A 12,868-nucleotide genomic window follows, 5' to 3' on the forward strand; every position below is an offset into this window, starting at 1 on the left:
AGAGAGAAAGATGAGTGTACACAATAAGCCAGTGTCACTGGTAAAGATCACTGAAATGGTGACACTGTATTTACACCAGTACCTATTGACTTTGATTATTGGTCTAGATAAGGGACTTGAAGTGGCATAACCCTATATACAGGCAGATAAATGGAAGTACCTGCTTCTTCTAATGCTCTCCGCATCTCATAGGAGTTCATGGTACCAGAGCGATCGACATCTATTTCCCTATAGATTTTCTGTAAAACACAAAACCCAGTGTTGGAGCTCATCAATAATTAAGAGCTGGTTATTTTGGCTTCAGCCAGAAGTCAGATAAATGCCTGTGGAAAGCAGTCTCTGCTTTCCTGAGAAACGGAAACTAAAATGGATTTTGGATTGATTTAATTAGCGTCAGTCAGTCATACTGCTGCTTCTAGGGCTTGTCTTCACGTACAGCGCTACAGCAGCTGCACTGGGGAAGGTGCTTTAGTGAAGACATTGCTATGGGACAGCCCCATTGGCGTAGATACTCCATCTCCCCAAGAGGCGGTAGCTATGTCGTCGGGAGAAGATCTCCCGCCGACCTAGTGCTGTCTACATGGGGGGGCTGTCAGTATAACTACATCACTTTTTCACCCCCAAGTGACATAATGATACCGATATAGGTTTGTCGTGTAGACCTGGCCTTAGATGGAGTCATAGCTAATTCTTTCAGTGCAGCATACAGTAGGGAAGAGATACAAGGGAGTCACCTGAAAGGGCGCTGATCGCAGGGTAGATACAATGTGAGACTGCAGAACCACTGACAAAGCAGGCACTGTCTAGCACTCAGTCCTGTGGTAAAGTTATCAGACCTGTAAGTGGAAGGCTAAGGATGTGGGAGGGAGGTGGAGCTAATGTGAGGAGCAGAGGTGGCTCCACCTTCTGCTCTTCACCCTAGAATTCGAAGAGCAACTGACTTGTCTCTAGGTCTTTAAAGCTTAAAATCCCAGGGGTCAGATCCTCAGCTTGTGTAAATTGTCTTAAACCAGCTGAGGATCCGCCCCCTGTTTTAAACTGGTCACCAAGAGTGAACCAGCCTGAGGGTCCCAGCTCCCTGTGTTTGGTGTTGCCATCATGCTGCCATCAGTGTGGTCCTCAGCTGTAGAATGTGGAGTTAGCTGATAAGAAAAGTCTAGTACGTTGGTTCTTTTATTTACTGTTGCTTACACGTGGCCATTCTGTTGGCCTATTATTTTTATAAAAATAAGTTTTTAAAAGTTGAGCAGCTGGCGAAGCTGATGTGCAAATACGGGCAGGAATTCCCAGTGAGGAAAGGATAGGACAGAAACAGCCCTGCCTTTATGTTCTGCATTTGTGGTCTGTGTGTGCCACTGGCCTTGTGCTGCTCTAGGCCACTCTAGTCCCATTCAGCCCCATCCTGCAAGATGCTGTGTCCCTCTTGTGACGAGCTGAACGTCCCCAGCTCCCACTGACTTAGTGGGAGTGGAGGCAGTTCAGTGTCTTACAGAACTGGGCAGGGAAGCAGGTTTCTAATGAAGAACACAACCTTTCCGTTTAACAAGAGTGCTCAGAACTGCCCATATAGATAAATATACTGTACCCACAATATACATACAGAGTTACACCCACAGTGCTCCAACAGCCATTGAACAGACCAGGCTACATGAGTAGTATACTGTATGCTCCCTTATACAGAGCTCATATCTTACTTGATATTTCTGTATCTTTGTCCAGAGTACGTAGAACTCCTTCAGTCCCAGTTTACCGCTTCCATCCAACTGCAGGAAGAGTTAAGGGAACCTCTTTGGATGGCAGGAAAGAAATGTTTTCCCTCCTCTACATTAGGTTTGCTGTAATATAACCTCAGCACTGCTTTTCTGATGTCAAATTTAGAGAAGGATTCAAATCATCTTGTGATGCATGGCTTACTCTGGCTCATCCTGCAGGATATAGGGACTCTTCCTCTGTTTCTTCAGGTTGTGTTTTAAGTTTCTAAATCAACTGTTTGGATGAATTAAATCTGAACCTCTGAATATTTCCCCAAGCCTTTTCAGTGCCTCCCACAGGTAATCTCTAACTATTCAGCATGTGTACCGAGAGGATGCCATTCTGTTCCGCAGCGGGGGTTCAGCTATTGATGGAAATCTGAGTCATACTCTGTTTGGATTCTAAACAGAGACATAACCAAAAGCAAGAGCTGCTGTTTACAGAATTTGTAGTTCTTCAGAAAACCCCTAACAAAAGAATCCCAACATCACTGTCTGTCTGTCACTGTCTGTCTCTCTTACTGTAACTACAACTGTGGAATCCTGGGCTCTGCCACATTTTACAACAAATTACAGGAGAGCTTCATTTTGTTTGGTATTTTTCTTTTTCTAACCACATTATTCTCAAACCTGTAATGGTTTAAAAGATCAAAAAATCTCCCTCCTCTCCCCCCAGTGAAACTGAGCATGGCTATCACAGTAGATTTCTTCCTAGGGCATTGGGCTCAGAAAAACAATGTATTGTCTGGGGAGAAGTTCTAGGACTGTGCTTCTAGTTTGTTTCCCTTGTTTTTAACAGTGAAATCTTTGTGATTCTTACTATGTTCTGGCCAAATCTGACATGGTGGGGTCTGAATACCACAGGATTGAATGTACTGATTTCCTCACTTCTAATATGCATGTTTAGGTCCTCTAAATGAGCCCATGCTACTGATGCCATGTTGGGAGCCAATTTTCCTAGGCTGTTGCCAGCCAGATCACACATGTAGCATCAAGGCTGGAATTCGGACAGGACCTTCTGCTCTAAAAATACAGGCTCCCACTGCAAGAGATACTGTAGCTTCAGCATTAACTGGCAGTACTATTAACATCTAGAGTCTCTATGCAGGAGAGTCATTAAAGGGTGGCAGTCACAAGCAGATCTAGCCTTCCCTCCTGCAGGGGTTGCGGGAAGGATGGGATGGATTGATAGGGACATCCCCGCTCCCCCACTGGATCTATTTCAGCACGGATAGAGGAACATAGTCTAGCTAATAAAATTGAAGGATACATCTAACAGATCAACCATTATTTTACACGTCTCAATACTGAAACCATCTGATTTAATATCTTGTCCTGTAAGGAAAGAGGACAAAAGGCAGGTTAGTTACATGTGGAAGGATATAGAAATTGGATAGTAACCCTTTAAATAGCTTGGGAGACCTCTAGGGGGCCTCCCTGTCTTCAACTGCAAAAGCCATCAGAGCTTAACAAGTACAGCAGTGCAGATACGGAGCTAGACTTTGTAGGTTTGTATATATAGATAGTGAAGAGTGCTTCGGAACCCAACTGTCTGGGTGTTTTTAATGCTGTATAGCGCAACTACTCATGCCTAGAAAGCTCAGTTCTATAACGCCTCTTCTACTACGCCTCTTCTACTACGTCCGCTGTTCAATAACCAATAATTGTGTCTGTACCTGAACCCTTCCTTTGGGCTTCGATGGGCAATGAGCAGTCTCTAGTTTGATTCTAGGCTACCGTCATTCTATGCTTCACGCTGGGCCCATTGGAGGGAGGTAATGTTACTACCACTGGCACACACACGTAGGCACGCAGCCATTAACAACCCTGGGCCTTCAGCTCCAAAAATACAAGGCTCTCTTGTTTGGACTAAAGTGAAATTCCTTTAGCTGCTGTTAGCAAGACCCTTATCTTTTCGGTGGAGCAGCTACTAGAGGGCAAGATCATACATATGCTCACAGCCAATCCATATAGTAAGATGCAGGTGGTGCTACCCACTAGTCTAGGAGCTGCTTTCGGCTCCTACCAAATGTAATTTTAATCCTTAGGAAACCGGCTAGTTCTCAGCTGGACATTGCCAGGCAACTGGTTAATTTTTACGTGACTGGTGTCAAACCAGTAGGGGGAGTCTGTGGGTGCTGGGAGGAGCGCCTAGGGCAGGACTCCTGCCTCCAGAGAATCCTATCATCTCCCACCTGCTTGATGGAAACCTTCTTGTCTCCTCTTGCAGGCCCTCTTAGTGAAAGCTGCCTTCTCGGCTGCTGGACCCTACTCTCCCTCAACGAAGGACACAGCATGTGCCTACGGTAGATGCTGCGGGGGGGCAAGACTTATTGGCACGGAATACAGAGTGGCTTCATGCTAAACAGCAGGCTGTCTACAAGCAGGCCAGGGACTGTGGGACGAGGACTCTCTGCGAAGGGTTGCAGGAAAGTTCTCATTTTGCACAATGGCGGGGCACATGACTGGAACCAGGGGGGTGGGCAAAGTGCCCATGATCCGCATCCTCAGCACTTCGCGGCAATTGACCATGAGTGCTAAGCGTAAAAGCTGCTGGGATATTTTCCCAGCAGAAACTCCACTCAGAAATTGGTTTGTATGTGAGCTGCAGAGATCGAGTCTCTCTGGTCCTGACCTTTGCCAGTAAACACAGGTGCTCCTGTGGGGACTGAAGGAAAGGGGAAGGCGCCTGAGCTCAATTACTCAGGAAAGACAATCAATACCACGCTGGTGCATCCAGGGAGAGAGAGCACAGCATGGAACTCCCCGTCTGTTTGGCTGATGTCTGTAAAAATCAGTGGGGCTTTTATCTCCCTGAACTTGATCAGTGTCCAAGGGGAGACTAAATCAGTAACAGCAAGTCCTGAGTCCCTTTGTGCAAGAAAAACAAGATTAACCCCCCCCCCCCTCCATCTCACTGAGAGAAGCCCTAGACAGTGCTGTCACTGACCTCAGAGGCTTAAATAGGCAGCTGACTGTGTAAGTTACCCCCTCTCTAAACCAGAAAGAGGAGCTGTAAGTTTTTCAATTGTGCAGGTCCTGACCTCAATTATTTCACGAGGCACTTGTAAGAGTAGTTTATGCCTTTGTGACACCTGACACCAACCCTGATCATTGTAATTCCCTCATAGTAAGGCTTCTGCAGTGCTTCTCGGTGTTGCTTGCATCTTGTTCAGAATACAGCAGCATGTCTGCCCATAGGTTTGAGTAGGGTGATCACATAATCCGATTATTTTCCATCAATATCAATCTAGGTTGGAGTCAAACCACTAGAGGGTAGTGACACTCTTGTCCATTACCAGTCCCTTGAGCTAACCAGTTCAACATGCTTCTATCTGACTAGCCACACCCAATAACACCTATACACACACTTGTGCACAAGGAGTATTCCTCATTCAGGCAGGTGTGGTGTTGAGCAGTCCTGAGCTCAGACTGCCAAGAGTTTCCCCCGCAGCTCTGGAGTGTTTAGTCTCAGCAATCAGGGGCTGAGATCTCTGTGAAGCACAGGACTGGGATCGATGTCTGCACCTTTGACTTCTCTGGGAGTTGTGGGTGCTCCGTCTCTCTAACCTACTACTGGCCACCAGAGACAATGTATTCTCAGAGGAGAGGAAGACACTTACGTTTAGCCATGATTTTTCTCAGGATATTACATAATTCAAAAGCAGAGATCTCTGCATCCTGTGGAAATGTAAAGAACAGTTGTAACAAAATATTCATAGTAAGCCAAGCCAGATGTGGAATCTATGTAACAGGGAAGGGCATGAGAGGGTTAGCTAGAAGATCTATTGCATTTACCTGGACTGAATAAAATTTGCACACATGAAATCAAGTGCTCTGCAATGTTTTAAACTGTCTGCATTTTCTAATTTGGCTAGCACCTCTCATGCTAACAGCAGTTACTGGGCATGCTCAGGACTCCTTCTGATGAGTTTGCCAGGTCTAGCTTTTACTCTTGAAAATTCCCATCACCTCTCGTGCTCCAAGCACACTCAAATCCTTCCATAAAACCCACTCCTTCTGTGAAACCTTCCTGTGCTGATCTCACTGGCCAGGTCTGGATTCCATTGCTTCTGCACTGCTTTCTAGATGTGAGCCAGGGCAGTGGCTCTCAACCTTTTCACACTACTGTGCCTCTTTCAGGAGTCTGATTTGTTTGTGGACTGCCATGTTTCACCTCACTTAAACTCCTTGCTTACAAAATCAGACATCAAAATACAAAAGTGTCACAGCGCACTATTACTCAAACAGTGCTAACTTTCTCGTTTTTACCATATAATTATAAAATAAATCGATTGGAATATAAATATTGTACTTACATTTCAGTGTATAGTATATAGAGCAACATAAACAAGTCATTGTCCGTATGAAATTTTGGTCTGGACTGACTTCGCTAGTGCTTTTTATGTAGCCTGTTGCAAAACTAGGCAAATCTCTAGATAAGTTGATGTACTCCCGGAAGACCTCTGCGTAACCCCAGGGGTATGCGTACCCCGGGTTGAGAATCACTGAGCTAGGAGACTGACTCAGCAGAAACAACCGCAGGTGCAATCAGCAGAGGGTTTAACCAGAGTAAGTCTAAACAAGATAATGTAACACAAAAAGAGTAATAGTAACTCTCCCTGCCTGGGGTTCGCTCCACTCACTGGAGCCCTGGGTGTATAGCCAGGAAGCTCTTTCCTCTGAGCACCCATGCAAGAGGCAAAGGGGAAGCTCAGCTGAGCCTTTTTCTCTGGGGACCAGATATTGCCCCTGTATCTTGTCATACCTGGTTACTCCATAAGCCAGATTTTCAGAAGGGCATGTGCTCAGCAGCGTGCATAAAAGTGCATGTGCAACTTGCATATTTTGCGTGTATAATTGCTGTGATTGCTGGATGAGCTGAACCAGGAACTTCCAGAGCTAAAGGCATGAATCTAAAGAGCTTGACCCGAAGAGCTAAGTTCTTTAGCTGGGGGCTATACGAGACTGTGATGGGACATCCACCCCACACTGGCCTGTAAGGGGTTAATGGAGCCCTAGGGAGGCTGTGCAGAAAGCAGCCAATAGGAGAGGGGCTGTGAGGAGCAGCCAATCAGGGTCGGGCAGGCCTATATAAGAAGAGTTGCAGAGCAGAGGCAGTAGCTGCCTCCTTGAGGAGGGAAAATCAGGCTCTTAGCAGGAGGAAGGCATGCCAGCACCCTGGACAAAGCAGTGCTGCCAGCAGGGACCCAGGAAGCTAGAGAGAACTCCTGGCTAGCTGCTAAGACGGGCAGGCCTAAGTACTGAAGTAAGGGGAAGAAGGTGCTGGAGGCCATAGCGTAGTTGCCCAGGGAAATGAACTGAGGAGTCAGAGGGGACACAGCAAGTGGCAGCCATCAAGAGGATTCTTGGGCTGGGACCCAGAGTAGTGGGTGGGCCTGGGTTCCCCCCACCCCCACTCACCATTGAGGAAGTGGCTGCATTAATGGACTATGATATTGTCCCCTAGAAGGGGGGAACACAGAGTGTGACACAGCCGGAGAGCAGTGTCTATGAAGAGAATGCCGCAGTCCTGGGGGTGATGTGGGTCCGGGAACAAAAGTGACAGCGGCGAGGCACCACCAGAGGAACATGCACTGGCTACCAGAGCTAATTCCCATTTCAGCCACAAGGAGGCGCCGGAGTGGTAAGTGAACCCCGTTACACAACCCATTGCCTGTGGTAATTAGGCACACGCCTGTGGACATTTTGGCTTGCACAATGATGTATGTATGTTTTGCAAATCTGGCCAGCACATGTGAGTTAAACTGCTCGTTGGGGCAGAAGACAAAGAAGATTTGTGGAGAACCATGTACACTAATAATAATGGATAAGAATATGTAAGAGAAATACCCACCGCTCCAGCCAACTGCGCAAAAAGTTTTTTGAAACTGGGTTCAATGTTATCTTCACTGATGTCATTCTAGAAAAGGGTTTGAATGATAAAAATCAACCTATTATAAGGAGGGACATTGTGTCGGAGATGCTGTTTCATTAGCAATCATATTTAAACAAATGCATTTCCTTAGCTGTGGTACAAGTAACACTGCCGATTATTGCATTGGAAAGAATGTTTAAAATCTAATTTTTACTATTGATTCTATTTTTGGTATTTTCTTTTAACAAAACCAAATATTGGACTAAACTGAACCCGAGAGTGTCTGTTTAAAGAAACAAAAGTAAAACATTAAGATTCCACTTCTGCAAAGATTTACATACATGCTAATTAAGTAATCTCCTGCTTTAACTACTAGGACAAGCTCTCGCTAACAAAACTATACATATAATCCTGCATCCCTTACACAAGCCATTTCATAATGTCAGTGGGACTACTCACAACTACGTATTGCTGGATTGGGTCCCTATACTCAAATATGGATTAATGTCTACATCTGAAAACTGAAGCCTCTTTGCCTAGGCTTGAACCATTTCAATGAACAGTATCTGATCTGGTATCTGAGCAGGCTGAGTTTTGTTGCTGCAGGTAAAGGCTGAAATCTATTTTCAAAGCTGCTTCTGATGTTTTCATTGACTTCACTGGGAGCCACATATGTACATCCAAGAATCTGGCTTCAGGATGAAATAGGAGTTCTTGACGGATTATGGACTAACAGAAAAAGACTACAATACTGTGCATGTTTTGTACTGCTCGAGGAACGGGGAAGTCAGAAATGCACATTCAGATAAATGGAAAAAAGGCGTGATCAATGAGGTTAAGATTCTGTCAAAGGCATTTTTAGTAAAAGTCAGGGACAAATCGCAGGCAATAAACAAAAGTTCACAGAAGCCCATGACCTGTCCTTGACTTTTACTAAAAATACCAGGAGGGAGGTGGGGGATGGCAGAGGAGAAATAGAGTGCTGCCAGGGGGGCTAACCCAACCCCAGCTGCTGCTTTGGTGGGCCTGGGGGCCGCTGCTTCTGCATCAGCAGCCCCCAGAGCTGACCGCTGGCAGCTTCTCCAGCCCCACTGCTGCTCCTGCCCCAAGGGTGCTGACCTAACCCCAGGCACGGCTTCAACCGGGGGCTGCTGCTCCAGCGGTCCCTGGGTTGACAAGTGCTCCAGCCCTGCCCCAGAAGAAGTCACGGAGATCCTGGCAAATCATGGAATCCGTGAATACCTCCATGATAGAATCATATCCTTAACTATCACCTTTCTGTCTGTGATAGGATCGCTTCAATAAGCAATATTAAGGTGGGGGGAAAGAAGATATACCTCTTCAATATTGGCCTCAATTTCATCATCTACAATCCTAGAAAGATAAAAGGATTGATGTTAAAACAAACGAATAAAAAATAAACTAGCTTAAGCAGAAGTTTTACTTCAATACTGGTTCTTTTAACTCCTGTAATATAGCATTAGAAAATACTAAAAAAATCCATTTAAATATTAATTGAAAATCAAGTTGTTAGTAATAATGTTTGAGGATGACTGCCCACAGAAACTGACTTTCAAGCAAACCAGTGCCATTAACATTATTCCAATTATGACAACATAATTTTTAGTTCATTTCACCCTCAAAGCACTTTACTTTTACAAACCATGACACACTCCTATGAGGCAGGTAAGCATTACAGATTCAGAGAAGATTGATTTTAAGGCCAGAATGAACCAGTATGATCATCTAGTCTGACCTCCTACACAGATTATTTTTCACCCACTAACGCCTCCATCAAACCCATATCTATTAACTTCCCTATTTCAGAGGGAAGGAAATAGGCATAGAGCATTTCAGTAATTTATCCAAGGCTTCAGAAGTAATCTGAGTCAGAGCTGGAATTAGAACTGGCTCCTACTCCTCCATTGAGATTACTAGACCATCCCATTCTGTTAGTACACAAGATGCAGCAAACCAAAGGAGGAGAAAAGTTCTATTTAGCTCATGTGCTGCTACTTGTGTGGATCTATCACCTGGGGAAGGAGCGTTGGTGAGTTATGGTTGAAGGCAGAACTAAAACTGAATAGCTACTTGAAGGCTGAAAATAAACCATGTGGCAGGAGACCCAGTTTTCACAGGAGGCCGTGTAACATGCAGGCCTAGAGTAAGTGGCCTTTTGTGTCTGTATGTAGGATTTGTACTAGGGACCTAGAGATGAAAAGCTTCCTAACACATTTCCAATCCCCTGAGCCATCCCTTCCTCACACTGTGACAGTTTTGAAATTCTTCTCTTCACGGAATAATCATGATTATTCTGTGTACTTCCCAAACGGTGCAGTTTAGAATTAGTCGTGTTTAACATTTCACATTTTTAATCAAGGAAGACATTCAGCTGGGCTAGTTCCCTGCGCCTTTTCCCAGCAAGATTTCAAAGGTGTGAGCTCACTTCTTATGACTAATTGTGGGCACTAGTCCTACAATTGGGCTTCAGAGGCAATAGGAAACCATGTACATCTCATTGTGAGAGTTAACATTTCCATGAGTCAGAGAGCCCAGCTTGCTATTATCTGGTGCTTTCTTTAACACTTAAGACTCAATTGGTTACTGCTCAAATAATCAGCGCCTACACTGCCAGAATCAATATGAAATCTGCCCATCACCTTCTGCTGCGTTTAATTAGAACTCTCCTCACTGGTGCTCAGAAGCAATGAAGAAGTTGATAATGGGTTGGATTCAATCCCGTATTAAAGAGGAAATTGAAATTCAGGCTGATGCTCTGTCCTCCTAGATGCTCACCCTGGATTACTAAGTACACAGTGTGAGTGAAGGACAGAGCTAGTCTTGCATTAGCTGGGCCCTGTAGGTTTCAGTAAGACATTGTCTGATTCTGAGTGAGTTTAAAGATGCTGCACTGACAGCCCTGGAAACTGAAGTCCTTCACCCAGTATAAGAGGGGGAATCGATGCAAACTTCACTTCAGCATCACTCCACATCTGCCCCTTGCACCTTTCTTCCTCACCTCCCTCCCTCTTCTCACCAGCTCTGTCCCCCTCACCACACTCCCTTTCTCTGTCTTTCCATTGAGCTAATCCCCTCCTAACTAACTTGCCTTTGCAAACTGTGGAACTAACATGACATGGGCCACAGTCACATTGATCACTCTGCTTGTTTGCTACATCCCTTTCCCCTACACATTGTCTGTCTTGTTTATCTGGGGGCAAAGCTGTCTACTACTTTGTGTTTTTATAGTGCCTAGCACAGTGGGACTGATCTTAGTTGGACCCTGGACACTACTGCAATAAATGTGATTAACAATAACAAGAAACTTCTCCACACTTCCCTGCAAATAGGATAAACAGTCCTAAACCCTCACCAGAAGAGACCACCACTAGAGATCAGAGGGTAATTCAGATGCCTTGGTGCCTTTGATCATTGGCCTCTCAGATGAGGCTCTCAACGAGGATGCCAATTGTTGTGGGGTTTTCCTTTAATGCAGCTACCTATCCACAGGAAAATGGAATGAAACCACAAACTCCTTTCACATGGGCCAGAGTGACGTTATCTCATAGTAGCAATTTTTATCATTCTACATTTAAACCAGTGAGCTAAGGGGATCCCATTAGCAATTCTCAGGGCCATCCAGTCCCTCAGAGACATCAGATTTATCTGGATAATATTTCTGGATTACCACGAGGAGAGAGAGGGTGCATTGGCTACGTACTGTGAATCTGCATTCTTTTCAGAGAAGACTCGGAGGCAAAAATCCCCATCCTTGTTGGGTTCAAAAGTGGATGGCACAATGACATATTCTCCTGGAGGCAGTTTGAATCGGTTTAGTACCTCTCGGAGGTTGATGAAGTTGTTTGATTTTTCTCTGGCTCTGTTCGTCAGGAAGAAGTTTTTGCTCAGATGAACGTTTGTCTGGCCAGAAAACTTATTCAAACAAAGAGAGTTATTTCAGTTCAAAGAGAAGCTGAAGACAGTACAGTAAAATGTTATCTTTCTTGCGTAAAGATCAATGCAACAGTATTATGAGAGAGAATAAGTAATGGCATGGTATATAGGTTTCATTGGCACGAGTTTGCGATGGTCACCTTATTTGTGAGTTTGAGGGCTAATGCATGTTACGCAGGTCATCCCAAATGAGGGTCAATAAAACCTTTACGCTGGACTGTCAAATTCTAGATACATTACACAGTTTGGGAGGAATTTGGCAAAATATTTAGGATTTTAAAGACACGTGCTGGGTGTCATTCTTCACATCCCACCGACCTGGAAAGCCAGGGATGTCTAAGGGTCTGTCTCTCTGCTAATGTGGTGTGTGTATGTTAATATTATACTTGATACAAGTCAGGGTATACTGGTTTAGGACAATACAGCATAATCTTAGTGTTCAGGGAATCAAACAGCTCCTATCTTATTGCAATTGCCCTCAAACACAGTCATAGTATACAAAAGCCTAGGCTTGTATTAACTAGATGCAATTGACAATAGAGACCAAAAGGGACAATAAAAAATCGTCATTTGGAATATTCATTTTGTGCCAAATTTGGACCCTGTGCAAGCCTGAGAAAACAGGCTACCTAGGGAGGTTTGCTGGGTTTGTGCAGCAAAGAATCCTACCCATGTGCAGAGCAGCAATACATCAAAAACAAATAGCTTCCGGCCTGGAATACCTACTTATAGACTTAGCAAGGTCAACATTCTCCATCCAGTGGAGTGGTGTCTCTTTATCCATGCCATTAAACCCCGTCTATGAACATTAACCACTGAGAATGGAGGAAAGAGAAAATGCACATTACATACCTGCGAGGGCAGCTGCAGAAAAAGCGGAAAGAGACACAAGTTATTCATTTGTTCATTGAAAGGAAACTAGCAGATAGGTTAGATAATTATTACTATTATTCAAGGTCATGACATTTTTCTGCTGATATTTCACTCTGCACCTCTCTGATACATATCTAGTGAAATACACTGTAATAGATATGGCTATACTCAATACTGCTAGCTGAGGTGTATTCTCTGGCATCTTGTATTAAAGCAGGGCACTCAAGCTTTATCCAACTAACGGCCATGTGGCAACTTGTCAGGACTCTGAGGGCTACACCTAACCTGTATAAAATGGAGCCATTAGTAGCCATCTCCTTCTTCAAAACGGCAATATGGCCTTTAGAAACTACAGATCCCATCATGCAATGCTCTGTCATGATCTGAGTGAAAGACCTCTTACTTCATAGTG

General features: G+C 44.6%; 1 protein-coding gene across 1 annotated transcript in view; it reads right to left on the reverse strand.

Annotated features, from left to right (window-relative positions):
* The window catches only part of CAPN2 (calpain 2), a 54,449-nt gene that overhangs the window by 6,344 nt on the left and 35,237 nt on the right, over positions 1-12,868 (reverse strand). The window contains exons 11-18 of the mRNA XM_065590630.1: positions 12,436-12,447; positions 11,351-11,562; positions 8,967-9,003; positions 7,609-7,674; positions 5,375-5,432; positions 3,022-3,086; positions 1,695-1,763; positions 161-239 (exon numbers count right to left, since the gene is read on the reverse strand). Of these exons, the coding sequence (XP_065446702.1) occupies positions 161-239; positions 1,695-1,763; positions 3,022-3,086; positions 5,375-5,432; positions 7,609-7,674; positions 8,967-9,003; positions 11,351-11,562; positions 12,436-12,447 (598 nt within the window). The remainder of the gene's footprint in view (positions 1-160; positions 240-1,694; positions 1,764-3,021; positions 3,087-5,374; positions 5,433-7,608; positions 7,675-8,966; positions 9,004-11,350; positions 11,563-12,435; positions 12,448-12,868) is intronic.

Source organism: Chrysemys picta, chromosome 3 (genome assembly GCF_011386835.1).
Source record: "Chrysemys picta bellii isolate R12L10 chromosome 3, ASM1138683v2, whole genome shotgun sequence".
Lineage (NCBI taxonomy): Eukaryota > Metazoa > Chordata > Testudines > Emydidae > Chrysemys > Chrysemys picta.